The 18,512-nt window shown below is 58.2% G+C and overlaps 4 protein-coding genes across 4 annotated transcripts; 2 read left to right on the top strand and 2 right to left on the bottom strand.

Moving 5' to 3' along the window:
* Positions 1 to 151: 151 nt before the first annotated feature.
* BKCO1_7900033 (glutaminyl cyclase) lies at positions 152 to 6,214 on the bottom strand (the record flags this gene model as incomplete). The annotated part of the gene is made up of 5 exons (XM_020279131.1): positions 152 to 2,119; positions 2,201 to 4,325; positions 4,376 to 4,429; positions 4,947 to 5,534; positions 5,592 to 6,214. 5 exons carry the CDS (start codon positions 6,212 to 6,214, stop codon positions 152 to 154), a joined length of 5,358 nt encoding a protein of 1,785 aa, XP_020125767.1.
* A 341-nt stretch (positions 6,215 to 6,555) lies between these two features.
* Positions 6,556 to 7,702, top strand: BKCO1_7900032 (60s ribosomal protein l6-1; the record flags this gene model as incomplete). The annotated part of the gene is made up of 3 exons (XM_020279130.1): positions 6,556 to 6,721; positions 6,784 to 6,945; positions 7,089 to 7,702. The coding sequence occupies 3 exons, from the start codon at positions 6,556 to 6,558 to the stop codon at positions 7,700 to 7,702; spliced, it is 942 nt and encodes a 313-aa protein (XP_020125765.1).
* Positions 7,703 to 8,487: 785 nt separating this feature from the next.
* On the bottom strand, positions 8,488 to 11,817 carry BKCO1_7900031 (orf 73; the record flags this gene model as incomplete). The annotated part of the gene is made up of 1 exon (XM_020279129.1): positions 8,488 to 11,817. One exon carries the CDS (start codon positions 11,815 to 11,817, stop codon positions 8,488 to 8,490), a length of 3,330 nt encoding a protein of 1,109 aa, XP_020125766.1.
* Positions 11,818 to 14,068: 2,251 nt separating this feature from the next.
* BKCO1_7900030 (f-box domain-containing protein) lies at positions 14,069 to 15,725 on the top strand (the record flags this gene model as incomplete). The annotated part of the gene is made up of 2 exons (XM_020279128.1): positions 14,069 to 15,515; positions 15,604 to 15,725. 2 exons carry the CDS (start codon positions 14,069 to 14,071, stop codon positions 15,723 to 15,725), a joined length of 1,569 nt encoding a protein of 522 aa, XP_020125781.1.
* Between the last annotated feature and the right edge of the window lie 2,787 nt (positions 15,726 to 18,512).

The raw sequence follows: 18,512 nt of genomic DNA, 5'->3' as shown, positions 1-18,512 counted from the left end.
CTGAGCACGAGGCAGTGCGCGAGTCTCTGTAGTGAGAAGCAACGAGTCACCCGAAAGCAGCCTCAGTGAGAATGATGCGATTACTTTAACAGTCCGGGAGCAACACAAAAAGAAAAAGTGACCATGCTACTCTAACAGACTCTGCAGAACACTAGGCCCGTCGCCTCGGCCTCAACGCGTACCCTTTCGTGAGCGAAAAATCTCCAAGCGGTTCCGGACTCGGCGTCCAACTCCTAACAGTCCTTGGCTTCTCCCTCGCAGTCCTGACAGCCCTATCACCGGTAGGAACATTGAGCTTACCGGCCACATGGTTGCGTTTCGGCGTCGCAACTGCAGGCTCCGGTGCAGCCTCTGAGGAGATCGTAATCTCCACCGTCTTCTTGATACCGGCCGATGCTTTGGCCTTACCGTTCTGTTTGCTGGTTTTCCCCTTCTCCGGCTGGGCCACATACTCCTCAGCAATCGCCTCAGCGATCTCGTCCTCGAATCTCGTCCTCTTGTTAGGCCGGTACGTCGCGTCCGCATTCTTCCGCTTACTCTCCCTTTTCATCGCGCTCCTAATCGCCATGACGACACACTTCTCAAGCTCTTTATCGACCTCATCTTGGCTTACATCAACACCACCAGGCTTGAAGGCCAAACCCCCCAACGACGACACCCTCCACCTCCCCCTCCTCCCAGCCGACCCCTCCTTCTTCCACCCTCCCTTCTCCGCCTTCTGCTCCTCCCCCGCCGCCCTCCGATAACTCCCCCTCCTCACCCTCGGCAGCAGCAGCGGCTTCGTCGGCGTCGGCGTCGGCGCCTCCGCCACTCCCAACTGCCACTCCCGCATCCTCTCTCCCTCTTCATCATCATCATCATCATCCTCCTTCTCCCCCTCCTCGTCATCCTTTTCCTCAACCTCACCCTCACCCTCCTCCTCCTCTTTCCCTTCTTTCCTCCTCCTCCCCTCCTCCTCCTCACCCCCCAAAATCCCCTTCACCCACCACCGCCAAAACCGCCCCACGCTCCTTCCCTCCTCCTCACCGCCCTCCGCTTCCCTCCTCTCCTCCTCACCCGCGCCTCTCGACCCCACCGGACCACCACCAGGAAGCGGCGACGAGCGTGCCGCATCGGAATCGGTGGACTGGCGATGCAGAGGGGTGGCGGCGGTGGTGGTATCGAGGCGGGCGTGGGCGTCGTCGGCGTTGGGAATCGGATCATGTTGGGAGGGGGATGAGGGCGGCGGCTGTGACAGCGGTGACGGCGGTGACGGCTTGGAAGTGGGGAATGTTGCGGTCGAGTGGCTGCGCGGACGGCGGGCACGAGGCGTCAGTGGCGGCGGGTGTTGAAGGGAGCTCGGGTGGTGTGAGGGGTGGTGCCGACGATGACGACGATGAGGGTGATGTTGCCTTGTGTAGCTCTCGTCGAAGCTGTTGGTGCCGTCGCTCGACCGCGTCGAGTCTGGGAAGAGCTTCTTGTTGCTGCGGCGGCGGCCATGCGTGGGAAGAGGAGAAGGACGACCGGTGTGAGGGAGCGGCGGCGGCACCGCGCTCGCGGTCGTCGGCCTCGATACGGCTCGCCCCACGCCCGTGTTGTATGCGTCTGACAGCGCTTTCCAGACCTTGCCTCCGATTCCGGCCGCCTCGTTGCCTTCCTCGTCTGCAGAACCGCCAGGGGGAGAACCATCGCCGTCGAAGAGCGTTCCTCTGCCTCGCGCCCGCTGCAACCAACCATCACCACCGTGCGCCTCTATGTGCGCCTCAAACGCTTCTTGCGAAAGCTCCGCCAAATCCAGCCCACACGTCGGACAGTTATGCTGAAAGTCCATTTGCCGTAACGCCCGCTGCACCCCGGGATGCAGCAGCGCGTCCTGTGGCGCGCGACCTCTGAAGTGCTTCACGTAGTGCGCGGCGTACTCGGCCGGGCTGGTGATGTAGATGCCGCAGTCGACGCAGTCGGTGGGGTCGAATGGCGGGTCGTCGTCGCCCTCGTTATCTGTTGTCGACAAGACCGACGACGACACCGGTGCTTGGGGGCGGCCTTGGAACCATCCGGACAAGGTTTCGGTGAGGCTGCTGGGGATGCCGTTGCGAGCGCGGTGGAGGATGCCGCTTCCGTCCGTCGTGCTGCCAGCTGTCTGTCGCGTTGAAAAGTCCGTTAGCTAAAGTCCCACAGGAAGATGTATATATGGGAGGCGGATCAGGTGCACCACACTCACTTTCGGCACCGGAATCAAATACACGTCATGGCCCTCAACTCCCTCCAACCACTCGTCCATGATGTCGTCGAAATCCTGAGGCCTGACGTTCCGATCGACCCAAATGCAGTCGTCGTCCGGCCCCTCGGCACCGGCACACACCCTCAGCTCGATTTCGTCCTCCGGCCCCTCCAGCTGATCCCCCACCAGCTCGTCCGCGATGCGCCAGAAATCCCTATGCTGCGCACGGGCGCGCTCAGCACCGCCCCACGCCCTGCCAGACCATCTCCACACGCGGAACGGGCGCGACGCGTCGGGCAGCGTGACGGTGCCGTCGGGATCGAGCCGGCCGTCGTACAGCTTGATCTCGAGGTACGGGAAGCCGTCGGCCAGTCCGTCCCCGGCAGGAATCATCACCGCATCGGGACCGGCGCCGCTGCAAGCCGGACAGTCCGGAAGCTCGAATCTGACCTTCGACTGGCCCCCGCAGCGGCGATGCAGCGGTTCGGCAAAGCCGCGCCTCTGCGTACTGCCGCGGCGACTCCCCGCCGGCGGCGGCGGGTCGACCATCGTGTAGTCGCCGTCGGCATCGTGGAAGGATGATAGATTCTCGTTCATAGGCCCGGTGGCCTGCTGCGCGACGCTTCCACGCTGCTTCACAACGCCGTAGCCATAGCCCGCACTCTCTCGCAACGGGCCGCTCGAGGCGGCAGCTTTGTACCGGGAGGGGATGAACAGGCTGCTAGACTCGGTGCTGAGGTCACTCAAGGCACTAAGCCTCCGCCTGCCACCGCCGCCGCCGCCGCCGCTACCGCCCAGCGGCCGCTCGTAGCCGCTGCCCTCGTTCCAGAAACCAACACCGTCGTCGCGCGTCCACGGCTCGTTTCCGGCGAGCGGCTGGAGCGGCAGACCGCCGTCGGACGCGGCGAGGGCCAGGTGGTAAGCGACCGTCTTGACGGCCCTGTTCTGCGGCCATTCGCGCTTGGGGGGCGCGGTGGGGGCGGCGCCGCCGCCGAAATGGCGCTCGGTGTTTTCATCCTCGCTCTTGTGCCAGTACCCCAGGTCTTTGAGCGTCGCCTCGAGCCCGTTGACGCGGAGGTTGTCTTCGAAGTCGTCGATCAGGCGGGCCACGGCTGCGTCGGGGTATTCCGTGAGGTGGGGCGGGCACTTGTAGTATGTGCTGGCCGGGCCCAGCCGCCGCCATGGCACGTAGTCCTGGGGGAAGTCGTCGTCCTCGGGAATATTGGCCTCGGGAATATCGGCCTCGGGAACACCGAACTTGGGAATATCGCCTTCGAGGAAGTCGTCCTCGAGGAAATCGTCGTCAATGACGTCGTCTTCAGGATGGTTGTCTTCGGCCAAGTCGTCGTCAGGGACATAGTCCTCGTCTGAAGAGTGTTCGTTCGATTCAGCAGAAGAATCATAGAGATAACCGGAATCGCTGTCCAGCGATCCATACTCCTCATCTTCGTCATCGACGTGATCGTGTGCCCGATGAAGTTCACCCGCAATGCGAATCTTGCCGGCCTCCAGCTGCTGACTTGCCCGCCTCGAAGCGCATTCGTCCATGTAGCTAGCGAAGTCAACCTCCCCAGCTGTCCTTGGGTCACCGTCCTTTTCAACATCCTGCCAGAAATGATATGTGGGGAGATGGTCTCCTCGAAGCGCGATGAAGAACAGATTGCTCTTTGGCTCGGCCAAGACTTCGCGCCGGGTCTCAGATTCCTCGCGAAGGTGATCTGTCCGATAGACATACTCAATGCCGGCATCTGGTGGATCCTGTGGATCATACAGTGTGATCCCGCCCTCGATGCCCCATTCATGGCTGATATCAACTGTTGGTATTACTCTGCAACCAGCGAAAAACCCTGGAGCTTCGCCTTTCTCAATTTTCGCTACCATCTCAGAAGACGGACGCTTGACATTGGGAGTGAGTGGAAGCTTTACCGGACCCCCCTTGCCGTCCGGGTAGAGGATAAATACTCGTTCGGCATCCCACTCGATCGGAAAGTCGACGGTTGCAAATCGCTCACGATCAGGGACGGAAGGGTGACGTTCGAAGAGCTCCAGGCAGCGTGTTCTGAGGTAAGGTTTGCTGTCTGTTGGGCTATCAAACATAGAAGCGCGACGTGCCCTAGGCGACTGCCTGTCGAAAAGGGAAGTGTTTAACCTGGATGTGTCGGCAAACATGCTCACCCGGCGATTCCCCATAGCGGTGGCGATGAAGCAACGTGGTGATACTCAGATTGGCTGGGTTTCAAAATAATGTTTGACGCAGAACAGAACGGAGGCACATAGAAGAAAGCGATTTCACCGTGCTTTCATGTTTCCTGTCATTGGGGCGTTTTCATGACATGTTCCCGAAAGACAAAGCAATCATCTTGATGTTGTCTCTGACGGTCCGCATCGAATTCGCAACGAAGGAACAAAGCACATCATTCACTGCTGACTTCTGCTTGCGGACGCAGGAGAGGAGGTTGCCTGTATTGTATGGCGACACCGCCAAGCGCCAAGCGCTAGGCAGCTGGCCATGCATTCCGGCTGCACCAGGTCGAAAGCAGCGCATTACCTACCTATGTCCACTTACAAGTGATGAGAGCGTCTCACTCGGCTAAAGCGCGGCTGGATTGTCGCTCAAAACATTGATTGCTCGTACCAGGGTCTAGTATTATAATGGTCTACTACAGACGAGCGAAGCGTTAAAACCTGGTTCCGCAACGATGGCAGGAACAACAAGGGCAAGCGCAGCAACGAGGATGAGACTCACAGTTCGTCTTTTTCCACTGCTCTCTTCCGCTTCGCACCGTTTTGCTCTTCGTCCGTGTGCACTCCTATGTTAGAGGCAGGGGCGGTGTCCAAGAATCCTTCCAGCTCCATCCACTCGCAAGCAAATGCCGTCACCAGCTTGGCCCAGTCATACACCGTATCGAGGTCCAGGTGCTCTCCATCGTCATCCATCTCGTGCCAAACCCGTGGGAATGGCGTGGGTATCATGTGTAGAATCTCTACTCCTCTCAGCATGAACGGAAGGTGGTCGTCGGACACCATGCCGCCCATAGACGCGCTAACATCTTTATCAGCATCAGGGAAGAATGTGGGCTCATCGACCTTCTTGGCTCCAGTTCTCTTCGAGGGGTGATTCGGCGAAGACTTGAACTCGCCCAAACCACGCAAACGCTTCTCAAGCTTAGCCATGGCCTGATATGCCCAATGGGTCGTTTGAAAGTACGACGGTATCCTGGGCTTTTTCGCACCCAACAGGTCGAGCAGCACGAACAGTTGAATCGAAGAAATGGCCGTCTGGAAAGTAGACACGCCGGGATGATAGGTGGCCTCCCAAGTTTCGGCCAATGCTCTGTATGTATGTCAGCCACGCCCTTGTCCGCCCATGGAAGCCCGATTGGTGACCCACCTCGCGCCGTACAGCGAATCCGTATCCGTCCAGCTCAAAAACGCCTCCTCCCCATCCAGCAGGATAATCTGCACGCCCCTCTCCTCCTCGAGCCCGCCCTCGCCCACGCCCTCGGCCTCCATCTTGTCCCACTTCTTCGTCAACGCCTCATCGATGCTCCTGGCCGCATGCATCAACATGGCGCACGGCGCCGCACTGTCCGTCGCCCCGATAAACCCGTGCGGCGTCAACTTGCTGTCATAGTGCGCCACAAGCGCCAGCCTGCCGACATCGCCCGGCCGGGCCCAGGGCGGATCCCTCGTCGCGATGACATTGACAAAGGTTATCTCCTCGCCGTTGCTCGTCGGCGTCGTCGACGTCGAGTTGTGCAGCTCGAGCCGCCAGCCGGGCAGCGTCTGCGCGAAGAAGTCGACAAAGTGCTGCCGCACCTTCGCGTTGCCGGGCGTGCCCGGCACGCGCGGGATCAGGATGGGCGCGAGCAGCGCGCCGTTGTGGATGTCGAAGTCTTGCGGCGCGGCGGGGAGCGCCGCGAGCGTGTCGTCAGAGAGGGCGCTGTAGGCGTGCGAGAGCTGCGGCGCGAGGCCGGCGGCCAGCAGCAGGAGGGCGCGGGAGACGAGCTTCATGGCGACGGCGGGGCGGTGGGATTGGAGTGTCGTAGCGGAGGGAGGGCGGCTGCGTGGGAGATATTCCCCTACCGCATGACACGGTAGCGGCAGCGAGCGGTGAGGATACGGGATTCTCGGGAGTGCCTGGATGGAGGTGGGAGACGTGTCTCGTTTGGGGCGGGTTTGGCGCCCGATGGACAGGGCCGGATCGACGGCAGTGGCGGCCTCATCCCTGCATCGCTAATTGGAACGCCCTTCACGTGTGGGCCGTCCAGAGCTCATGCCAACCCTTCTTTGCACCTCCAGTCTAGGCTCTGCCCGCAAATGTCATGATAACGCATCAATTGGCTGGTCTTCGCATGGCGGCCAGGCTGCATGCCTCGAGGCTGCCTGGTCTTCGTCCGGCCGTCACGAACAGGCTACCAAGCCTGCGGCTGTCGTCCAATAACGCCAAACACGAAGCGCCAAAGTCTACTGCGGATGGGCCGAAAGACTTCGTCGCGAAGCCGAATAAGAAGAAGCCTCGTCAGTCCTTCCAATCTCCACGAGACGGAGCGGATCGGAAGCCCTAACACAATGCCCCCCAGTCTTCCCCGAGCGCCTCTTGATCTACAATGCCGGAACGGGCAAAACCACCTGGATCGCCTTCTCCAAGTTGGGCACGGTCGTCTTCTTCGCCTTTGGCTGCCTGGTGATAGCACCGCGTCTCCACGAGGATCCAGGATCTCCGTGGTGGGCAGCTCCTGCTGGTATGTGATGCCTCTCCATCGCACGTCCAAAATTTCCCTCACTTCCTCTCTCTCTCTCTCCCCCCCCCCTCCCTCCGCCACCAAAAAAAAAAGTCAAAAAAAACCACAAATCTCACTTCTCCCCACCCACCCACAAACAACAGCCATCCTCCTCACCCCCATCCCGCTCGTCCTCACCGCCGCCCTCACCTCCCCCTTCGTCAACTCCATCTACCTGCACCTGCCCCGCTACGCGCGCGCCTCGCGCCCGCTCCTCCGCCGCTTCGCCGCCAACCCCCCCGCCGAGACGCTGCTCGACATCCGCACCGTCCGCCTCAACGGCTACTGGAAGACGACGGGCACCACCGTCGGCGAGCTGCGCTTGCTTCCGCCGCGGCGCAGCGGCCTCCGAGGGCTCCTCGGCGGGCTGGCTAATTTGGAGAGGGTGCCGAGGGTGGCGAGGAGGGGAGGGGGAGGGGGAGGGGGAGGGGGAGGAGGAGGAGGAGAGAAAAAGAAGAAAGCGGGCAAGGAGGAGGAAGGGGGCGGTGGTGCTGGTGATGGTCGTCGTGGGTGGAAGGATGTTTTGGGCGGGTTGGACACGCGGGGGGCAGACAAGCGGGGGCTGCTGCAGCGCTTCGCCGCGCTGTTTGTCGAGCCGAGGCGCAGGTTCTACGTCGATCCGGCCGGGGGCGGCTCCAGGAGGAGCGCGGAGCCCGGCGTGGTGGAGTTGGTGATGAAGGCGGTGGAGAGGCAGGGTCAGCAAGGCCAGCGCAAGTGATGATTCGTTTGGGCTCCTGCTGGGGAGGGGGAAGAGGGGTGGGCTGAGCAGATAAAGCTGAAGAGATAGTGCTGTTTCATTTCAATTCTTTGCATTGGCTGGGAAAGGCGAGGGAAAAGATGGCTATCTTCACAAAATTCTCGAGGCAAAAGGGACTGGTTGTTGTTTCACTCTCCATTTTCTAACTACTCTGCTGTTACCTAGTGGAGGGACGAACAATCGAAAAGAGAAACCCTCACTTTTTTGCCTATCACATCTGCATACTGATCAAAAGCCTACACTACTACCTACGTATCAACCGACCTAGATAGCCGTAGTGGGAGAGCATCCCTGCTAAAGTTGGTGGCTTTCTACCCCAGCGGAAGGATCTAACGTCTGCTGGGTAGGAACGGTTGACATCGTTCTCAATTTTTTCATTAAGTCGTTCGTCAACGTGTCGTGCTTTTCCAAACTCGGAGAAGCAGGACCCAAAGCAGCAAGGCAAACCCTGCCCTGACAAAAAAAAAGACACGCTGGTAAGGGAAATATAAGGATAAAGAGGAAAGAATACAAGTGGCAAAACTTCAAAGTGCCGTCGAAAGGGATATCTACCCAAGAAAAGGGTATTGTCCCAACAATAAGACCACTTGGGCCTAAACAATGTTCTCCAAGGGACAATAAAACGCTCAGTAGGTGGAGAGAAGGGGATACGCGCCAAGGTAAGTTATACCAAAAAATCAACAATCTGGGGCCTCGGCTTAGCCTTCCGTAAGTTGCTCATACCATCGTGAATCGAATCTTCAACTTCACAGGGTCTCCTCCTCCAACATGTCCTCGTCGTCATCTGCGACACCAATACCGGAGTCGAACTGACGCCTACCCCTACGAGCGGGGCCGCCTTGCTTCAGCTCGTTCACTCGATCGTCAAGGCCCACCGGCCTCATACCCTCCACATCGCGCATGACAGCTTCGGCATTCTCAGCATGCCTGTCACTGAGGTCCTGAGCATCCTCGGCAGCGTGCAGGAAGCTTTGGGCAAGAGTCGCCATCGTCTTGCGGCTGGACAGAGTCTGCTCACGGAACTTCCTCTTGAGATCCTCAACTTGGTTCTCAAGAGCAGTGATCGACGTGAGGCGATTGTCGGCAAGAAGCTGGAGCGACTCGAGCTGCTCGTTCTTCTTGTTGATATCCGAAGTGTATTTGTCCTCACGCAACTCGAGTGCGCGCCGGAGCCGGTCGATCTCGGCCTCGTTGTTTTCGATCTTGTGGCGCAAAGAGTCGATTTCGTTCGCGTGCGTACTCTGCAGGTCGAGCATCTGGACGGCAGCATCCTCGACGCGATGTTCGAGGCTAGTGCGTTGCGTCTCCAGATTTTCGATATCCGTACGGGCGCAATCCACCTCTCCGGTGAGTTCGGCAATGCGAGCCTCTTTCTGTTCGACCTCACGCTTGTGAGCCTCCTCATTTTGGGCAGCCTCCGTACGAAGCTGTTCAATGAGCTCAGCCTTCTGGTTGATGTCGGTATTGAGGATGGCAATGTCATCGTGCAGAGTCTGGATCTCCTCCGCCTTCCGCTCGGCAAGGTCGTTGTACTCCAGACGGAGTTGGATGAGGTCCTCTTCAAGCTTGTCGACCCTCTTCTCCAACTCGGAGATCAGGTCGTCCTTCTCGACGGTCATGACCTCAATGTTTTCCTCGGTGTCGTGAAGTCTGGCCTGAAGCTCTGCGATCTCGGCATTGCGGTCTGCGAAGACCTGCTCAGCTGCCTCCCTGCGAGCGATCTCGGTCGCGATATCCTGGTTGTACTGTTCCTCACGCTTGGCGGCCGTGTCTTGCAGCTCGTCAATGACAGCCTGCTTTTGCACTTGGAGTTCGAACAGCTTCTGGCGGAGCTCATTCGCATGGTGACCAGCGTCGTGGATATTTTGCTCGAGCTCAGCGATCTTGTCGTCTTTTTCTTCGACTTCGGCGATGGCAGCTTCAAGTTGCTCTTGCTCGGTATCTGCAAGGTTTCGAACATTTTCCAGCTCACCGCGAAGCTCTTCCACATCATTCTCGGCGTCTTCGACCTTCTGTTCCAATTCGGAGATCGTGGCGTTCTTGTCGTCGAGCTCCTCTTCGGCAGCCTCGCGTTGAGCCTTCTCGCCCTCCTTGAGCCCTTGGAGTTCGATTAGGTTCTCACGGAGTTGCTCTAGATCCGACTCAGCAGCCTCGACCTTGGCTTCAAGTTGAGTGATGAAGGAAGTCTTCTCGTCGATTTCCTGCTCAGCCTGCTCGCGATTGAGCTGCTCGGTTGACAACTTCTGCTCGAGCTCGGTGACGATAGCTGCATGTTCTTCCTTCAGCTTCTCGAGGGCGTCCCTGGAATCCTCCTCAACCCGGCCGATGAGTTCTTGCAACGAGGCCACCTCCTCGCGGGAGCTGTTGATTTGCTCCTTCAGGCGCTCGGCCGCCTGTTCTTGTTCCGTCAACTCAATCTCCATCTCATCCATCTTGTTGTCCTGGTCAACAATCTCGGCGTCACGCTCTTCAACGGCTGCCTTGTAGGCTTCCAATTCCTCCTCGAGCTCAATCATGTCCCTCGTCTTTCTCTCGTTGACCACATCAAGCTCGTGCCATTGTCCTTCCAAAGTCTGCCTCCTGTCCTCGAACTCCGCCATCTTGTCGACAAGACCCTTGTTCTGGTTGTTGAGCAGGTTGTTCATCTCCGAATGCTGGCGGGCCTCCCCCACCTTCGCGTTGACTTCGTCTCTCAGACTCCTCAGCTTTTCGGTCAGTGAGTAGATCATACCGCCGTTCTCAAGCTGAGTAGCCGGGTCACCGGGGCAAATGGCCTCGACTTCATTGCGCACGTGCTGGAAGGCAGAGCGGAGCGAAGTAAGAACGTCGTATGCGTTGGCCTCCGGCTCGGTGAAGCCGAGCGTCTGGAGTTCAATGGACAAAATCTGCAGAGCAGCCTTGGCTTCAGAAGCCTCCTTGCTAAGCTCGGCAATGGCATTTTCGAACTGCTGAATCTGGATTTCGTGATTTGGGTCCGGAACATCATCGGTCTGAGTACCTTCGGCAACGGCATCGTCGTCATGCTCGTCAGCGTCGGGGAGCTGAGAGAGCTCCTTCGGCAGATTGATGTCCTCGGGCTCGATCAACATGAAGCCCTCGTTTTCCTCGTTTTCCTCGTCGTCCGAGGCCGGACCGCCCATGCCCATGCCCGTATCCATATCCATATCTTCATTGGGCTCCTCCTCGATGGTCGCGAGTTCGCGCTCGTGGCGCTCCCTTTGCTCCGATATCTCGTTTCTCAGGTTGTCCAGCTGGGTTTCGAGAGCCCTGACCTTCTCATTTTCCTTTTCCCTGTCCGCGTCCTGCACTTCGATGGCAAATTGCCGCTGGACCTCAATCTCGTAGAGAAGGTCGTTCAGCCGCTTGTCTTTGGCTTGCAGCTCCTCACGAAGACGCTGGAGTTCACGCCGGGCACGGGCATCCTCGCGCTTGTGCTCATCAATGTTGTTCATCTCCTCGCTGAGACCCCAGCGACGAAGCCTTCTCCGCTTGCGGTCCTCCAGAACAGCACGGAGCGGGGTAAATTGTACAAGACCGCCATCGGGGGAAGCGGTGCCAAACGTAGCAGGGAGTGAGACGCGACGATTGGGCTTCGAAGAGGAGCGGACGTTAGGGGTGATAGGGCCGCCGAAGGTTGACCTGTGCGTAGGCGTTGCGGAGGGGATGGGCGGGCCGGGGTCAGAGAAACGAACGCGACGATGGGGTTGCTGTGGCTGAGGCTGCGACTGCGGCGGGGGAGCAGCGGCGACAGCATCTACCTCGGCAGGCGGACTGCGAGGCTCGTGGTCGACGGCCTCCTGAAGCTCCTGAGCGAGCTGGTCTTGGTCGCTGATGGAGACGCGCTTGACGCGCTTCTTGCGAGGGCGCTGCTGCTCCGGGTCGGAGCCAGCGTTAGACTCCTCGCGGATGCTGGGAAGGTCGGACTGCTGGGTGGACTCGCGACGGGAGCGATCGTCGTCGACGACGGAGTCGGTGCTGGTGCGTCTCTTGCGACGGGTGCCCCGCGGCCCGTCTTGCGAAGAGTTGGGCAGGTGGTGCTGCTCAGCAGCAGCAGTGGACTTCCTGGGACGAGCCATGTTGTTTACCTCGCAGCGCTGGTGTGTTGGCGGGCTCTGGGGGTAGATGACAAGGGCTGGAAGGCCCGGACTGTGCGGAGCAAAGGTGCCAGGTGGAGGGTCGGCGCCGGCAGAAAGTTTGCGAGGCGAGTGGGGTTGTTGCTAGGCGGCAGGCTCGTTGGGAAGGGACGCTGGGTCGTGACGTGAAGGCAGCGGGCGCGGCAAATTAGAAGTGCGGGCGTGGCTGGCGCTTGCGATGGCGAAGCCCGGTTTTCCTGTTCGTTCCGTGTTACGCCCCGTCGTCTAGGAAACACAACACATGCACCGCCGCTGCGTCATGTGTGACGCGAAACTGTCGCGGGGCTTCCTGACGAAGGCACACGGTTTAAAAGGCGGGAGAATGTGACTGCAAATAAGGCCAGCCTCGCAGGATGCCGGCGACAACGTTGTTCCAACGCGTCTCAGCCGTGGTTGCCGCGCCCGTGCACGCCAAAGCACATGTCTGGCTCTTTTCAGTGGTGATGGGGCGGCGCAAGGACCTCCTAGCGGCTATTTTTTTCTCCAGATGCCCGCCTCAGCCACTCGCAGTCTCCACTGACGCGCTTTCCAGCCCCCTCTACGCTGCAGCTTCCCCTCCCACGTTTGCTGGCAATTCCACTCTGCTGCATATACGGCTCTGTGCGTGTATAGCAAAGACAACAGCGTGGCCAGGACGCCTACACCGCTATGGCTGCCCAGAATTGTCGGGCGGCCCAGAGCGTTCCTGGCCTTCATCCTGCGCGTCATCCCGCCCGTCACATCTACGTGGTTCTTTTATGGAGCTTGCGGTTGGAATGATCTAGACAGCTATGTACATCCCTCCTGTAGGCTTTCCGCCGGCCGCAAAGGGACAGCCATGTTAGCAGACGGCTACTTGGACCTATCGCCACCCGTCCAGGCCTCGATGTTGATGTTGATGTTGATGCCATGTCCAGCCTGCGCCGACTCGCCCGTTCAGGCGATGCTCGGGTGGTGGCAGATCTGCGAAAGGGTGTTTCAGCAATGCTGTAGGCTGTGCTGCTACTCCTGCCAATCATCTGCGACGGCATTCTAATGACAGCATGCTACGGTGGCATCGGTGGATTCGGCGGCGCTGAATAATGAGGAGCATACATACACCAGGCGTCTATTTAAAGGGCGACGAAGCGAGGAATAGATTAATCGCTTGAGGCTGCATGCATGGGGGCGATTTGCTCGGCATGGCTCCCGACAACAGATCGGGCAACTGGCTGCATGCGCCGCTCAAAGCGATCGGTCAACCCCACCACATCGTCAGGCCATGGTGACTTTCGTGCAGCCTGTTCCCGTTGTCGAGCGCATGTGCTCGCTCAGCGGCCGCGATGCCCGTGACGATTCCGCGCGACGAGGTCAGCCGGGCGCCGTTGACTAGGGCGGCAGGCAGAGCCCGGCTGCAGCCAACGGCGGGCAGGCAAGGCCAGCCCTGTTTCATCATGCCATCATCGCCGGCTGCTTCTCCGCAACACCCACCTTGGGCCATTCGCTCCTCTCACGTGCCCTACGCTGTTCCGCCCCCGATCGCGCTCTGAACCACTATCTCCTCGACCGTCCTCTAGCCCTCCGCTCCGTTGTCGCTACCGCGTATCACGCCGCGTGTTTCACGAGCTGACCCGACCGGCATCGCGCCATCTCCAGCCGTCGACAAGGCCTGAGCCAAGCTTCATTTCCCTCCAACCACAAGCACAAACGCCCGTCGAGTCTATCGCCCCAGAGCCACGCCTGGTGCCACCTTCCTTTCCAAACCTCGGCCCGCTTCCGAAGCTACCACGCCGCCGAGTAGGTAGTAATAATAATCATCGGCTTGAGAGGCTCCGCCCGGCACCGCCGCCACCCTCGCAGCCCGCCATCACGCTAACAATCGATACCTGCGCCACGATAGCTGCTCCCAAGCCCGGCCGTCGTGCTCCCCGCGCTGCCAGTTATCTTGACCATCTGTGACGTCTCACCGCTTCGGCCGAGATTGCATTGCTCGCCTTCTATCGTATTCCTGCGCTGCCTTGGTTGACTTCCATCCCTGCATTCAATATTGAGGAGCAAAAAGACCGCATATATTTGCCTGCCGGCTGCCATCAAGCTTGTTTATCCACCACGGCGGTGTGTGGAGCTGCAGAACCCCGCACTACACCCGGTCTGAGGCACAGGCCCTCAGGCCATACCCTCCTCCCATATAAGACCAAGCGTTGTCGATCCAGGCCTATCGCCACCAAGACCGAGCATGGACATCCCCAACCGTCCTTGCTCGCCTCTCCTCGACCTGCCCGCCGAGCTCGTCCAGCAGATTCTCTCGTCCTTATCGTCGTCGGATCTGTGCCGCATCTCTCGGACCTGCCGTTTGCTATGCAACCACGCGAGCGATGAGCGGCTGTGGAAGCCAATCATCCTCTCCAACACCCACTCCGTCAAATTTGATGCCAACCCGTCCCGCTCATGGCGAAAGCTTTTTGCAACCCACCATCCCTACTGGTTCCTGCCGCGCCGAAAGTTGTGGTTTGCCGACACGGCGCACACCGGAAAGCTCGTCCTTGCCCGCTACAACCCCCTCGAAGACTGCATAGAAGCCCACTCCATCGTTGCTGAACGCCTGCCCAACACCTTCGAGCTATGGGAGCACAACCCCGAGGTCATCATCCACACCTTCTCGCCCAAAGTCCAGCTCGACCGCACCACGACCGTCGTCAAGCTGAACCGCGCCGCGTACAGCCAGCCCGCCGACGAAGGCAACTTACTACAGCGCGAGCTCGCCATGGAGGTCCATAACGACGCCGCCGGCCACGGTCTCTTCTCGCTATTCATGCTGGCGCGGCCCGTCCCCTACGACATTGTCTCGCGCGGCAGCAAGGTCTGGCCGCCCCTCACCATCCCCGCCGCGCAGCGCACGCGGAACGAAAGCGTCACCCGCTTCCGCGGCACGGGGCACAAGCCGGCGCGGCTGGCCGAGCTCAGCGACACGACCTGGCGGCTGCGCAAGTGGATGGTCTTCTCGCACCCGCACCCGCTCCAGCACAACGGCGGCGGCGGCGGCGGCGGCTTCACCACCGCCCGCGTAGGCGAGGACGTGACGACCTTCGCCTCGCTCGACCCCGAGCTGTACACGCCCACCCCGACGAAGCCCTGGCGCGGCATCTGGTGCGGCGACTACGCCGGCCACGGCTGCGAGTTCCTGCTCGTCCTTCAGCCCGACGATCCCGCCCCGCTTCCCGAAGGCGCCGTCCGCGCGCTGGCCCGCCGTGACAGCAGCGCCAGCACCACCTCATCCTCGTCGTCTTCGGTGGGCAGCTGGGCCACCGTCCAGAGCCACCTGCAGACCAGCGACGGGGATGACGAGGATGATGAGTATCTTGATTTAGGGTCTGCGGCGGCGGAGAGCTTGGAGGCGAGCACTGCTACTGTTATGGATGGCTGCGATCAGTGCCAGCCACGGTCTCGGGAGGAGGAGCGGCGGCGGATCAGGGAGAAGAAGAGGCGGGAAAGTGAGTTATTTTCGGGCAGAATAGAGGCGGTGAAGTTGACGGGCGATCCGAACATCCCGCGGGGCGAGTACACGTTCATCGCGCCAGACATCGGGCCGGAGGGCTTCGTGAGGACGGCGGAGGAAGAGATTTTCAGGGGGGCGAGGGTCGTGAAGAGTGTGGGGCATATTGCCGCCAGAGGCTATCGGGACGGTGAGTGTGATTCACGTCGTTGGTCTTCTTTTCGTTCTTTCCTGCTTTGCCTGAAGTGGATGCGGAACTGACGCTGTTTCTTGTGCAGATGAGTTTATTTCTTCGCAGCTGATCATGATCTCGCATGATCGCCTGGCGCAGTATTGGGTTCCGTTCGGACACATCTCGTTCTATCAGCGCGTTGATTTGGATGCATTGCTGAACTCTTGAGAGATCTTCAGAGCCCCCCGCGGCATAGATGGCTCACGCTATACACGAAAGAGTTACGGGGACGTTTTCCTCAGCGCGCGATGCGCTATTGCTTCGACCTTCTCACTTCAACATTTGTGTGCCGATTAAAAGCGCACTGTCTTGCTCCTTGCATTATTCAGGTCTTGCTTCATGTGCTTCATAGTCCACACGTTTTAATGCTCTTGACATGGCGTACATATTCGGTTGAAAGTTCTCTGATGCATGAGGCACATCGCTCATGGAACTCAATGCATCTCTACTTTGTGCTTCTCTCATCACCACCTGGTGTCCATCAGCAGGGATACAAGTGCAAAACTTCTACGTGACCTTGCAGCTTACCTTTTTCAACTTCCAAACTATGGGCCAGATCGTGCACCTTCGCTTTGCCGCATGAGCATTCCCCATCACGCGCGAAGCTCTTCTCCACAGCGATCACATGCCCCTGCCACGATCATGACCCATGAGACCGACAACTTGAGGAGACGCCTCATGAATATAAGGTTCCCATACTCACATCCATTGCATTAACAACATCCAGCAGCTTGCATCTTCTGAACATGTCAACAATGCTGGTATACATATCAGACAATGAGACTTGCCACTTGGATGGGCGCCACCGAAGCATTTCAGGCACTTCTCGTGTCTTCGTTGCGTCGGAGTTAGGCATAAACTCAAAACACCGCGATAGACACAGCGGTGATTAGCGATGATGATGAAGGGCACCGTTTCTGGGAAGATGGTGGCGAGATGCATGAGATGATGTTCATGATGATCACAACGCCGAGTGGATTCGACGACCGGTCTTAGTGCCACGGGGAAGATCAGAGCAGGAAAGTGCCTAAAGGTGTTTCTCTTCGTGTTCGTGCTGCAGACCAAGTGCAGAAACCAAAGTCTTGTCTCATCCATTCAGGGTTCGCGATTGAAAATGATTGCAATCGCAATCGGGTCCTCGAGGCCCGTTTGCAAGCCGGGCCCATTTCATATACAATCAATCCAATCCGCCGATCACGATTGCGCTTGTTTACTCGATTAACAAGCGCTTGGTAATCGGGCGGGGTAGAGGCGGGGTGGTCATATATCAGGTAATCTAGTAATACTTAGCATAGTATTAAGTTCGGCGAGGGAGATCTTAACCGGTTCTCTATATACCATACTAAAAAGTGTATAAGAACTACGAAGAAACCACCTATATCCTCCCCCCCCCTCCGGGGCGGGCAGCCTCCTCAACACTACGGCCGCTATCGTTAGATATTTCGTTATATATCGATACCAGCTCATCAACGCACTAATAGAGCTACGAAAGGAGTAGTTTTACCGTACTCTACTACGTATAGAATCCTCGGTAGGCTCCGTATCTGCACTATACCCTTATATATACCCGATTACCAAGCGCTTGCCAATCAATCGGCCTTCCAGGGCCGATTATCAATCCAAGCGCTTGGTTCGCCAAGGGTGATCAATCGGACCCTATAGGGCCGTTTGCAAGCCGATTGCTTGTTCGATTGCAATCGGCGAGTTTCAATCGCGAACCCTGCATCCATTGCTTTGCGGAGAGGACAAGAGCTGCGCGGTCTCTCAAAATGGGGTGGGCTGTGATTCCTGCCCTTTTTATCCGAGGCAGGGAACTGCGAGACCTCTTCGATCACACGTGCAGGAGAATTGTGTAAGGACGGTGGCTTGCTTATCATGCTTCGCCGCGGTATCGTATGAACATTGATCAGGCAACCGGTCTACTACTCGCGAAAGCCGTTTGGCTCAATTGAATCGTTTTCCGTATGGGAACTGGCCCAATCCTTCTGGTATACTGTCTCTCACTGGTATTTTATTCAAAGCAGAGGTAACTCAGAACGTTAAAGTGGTGGCATATACGGCTGCGGTTATCCTTGAGAGGGTGGGTGGGTTGCTGTACAAGAAGACAAGTACATCGTTATGTTAGTGGCTTGGTGCCGTACCTCAGCATTACTTGCTGATGCTCGTTTGCAAGTTAGCACAATCATCCCAATGCGTGCCCGAAAATTGTTGCCGCTAGAAAGTAAGTTGAACTTGTGACACGCCCTGGAGCCGAGAGAGTCCCATAAAAGAAACAACGCGAACGAGTAGGACAGTAGATCCTGTTCTTGAGTTTCTCTGGGCGTTTTACAGTTGTATGGTCAGTTCTTACACATATGATGCCCTAGCAGTAGGAAAAGAAAGATGTATATATAGATAGCAACTCGAAGAACTGACGATACTGTCTGGCCTCTGGCCGGCTTTCGAGGGTTGGATTTACTGAATATGAGTCGGCCACTTTGCTGGGATCCGGCCGTAGGACAAATCAATAAATTTATAAAATGATGGAGCTTAGCAGTTGCAAGATCATGTTGAAAATGACCATGGTCTTGTAATGAAGATGTCGCAGTAGCTTGAAAGGATATGGGACCACGATTCAGCGGTAATTGCTCTGGCTCCAAATCAAGAGCTCATTGGTACACGAAAGGCCGGGGCGAGTAATACGGCATGGTTATGATTGGCGGCCAGTTTTCTTGTATGGTGCTCTAGGATGTCGTGTTTCGAGTATTAGCTCTGCAGTCAAGATAATGAAAAGGAGAAGGAGGAAGAAGAAGTAGAAGCATTGATATATTCTCTTGTAACAAGGCCACAAAGGCTCCAAGGCTCGCGATTGGTCTGATTGGCAAGTGCAATCGGGGTCCGGGGGTCCGATTGCAATCCAGAAGGGGTCTTCAGGTTAATCAATCAATCCAAGCGCCAGCGGGCTGCTTGCAAGCG

The sequence above is a fragment of the Diplodia corticola genome (assembly GCF_001883845.1).
Source record: "Diplodia corticola strain CBS 112549 chromosome Unknown scaffold79, whole genome shotgun sequence".
Taxonomy (NCBI): Eukaryota; Fungi; Ascomycota; class Dothideomycetes; order Botryosphaeriales; family Botryosphaeriaceae; genus Diplodia; species Diplodia corticola.
The sequence above is the reverse complement of the archived record's forward strand: the minus strand, read 5'-3'. Positions and strand labels throughout refer to the sequence as shown.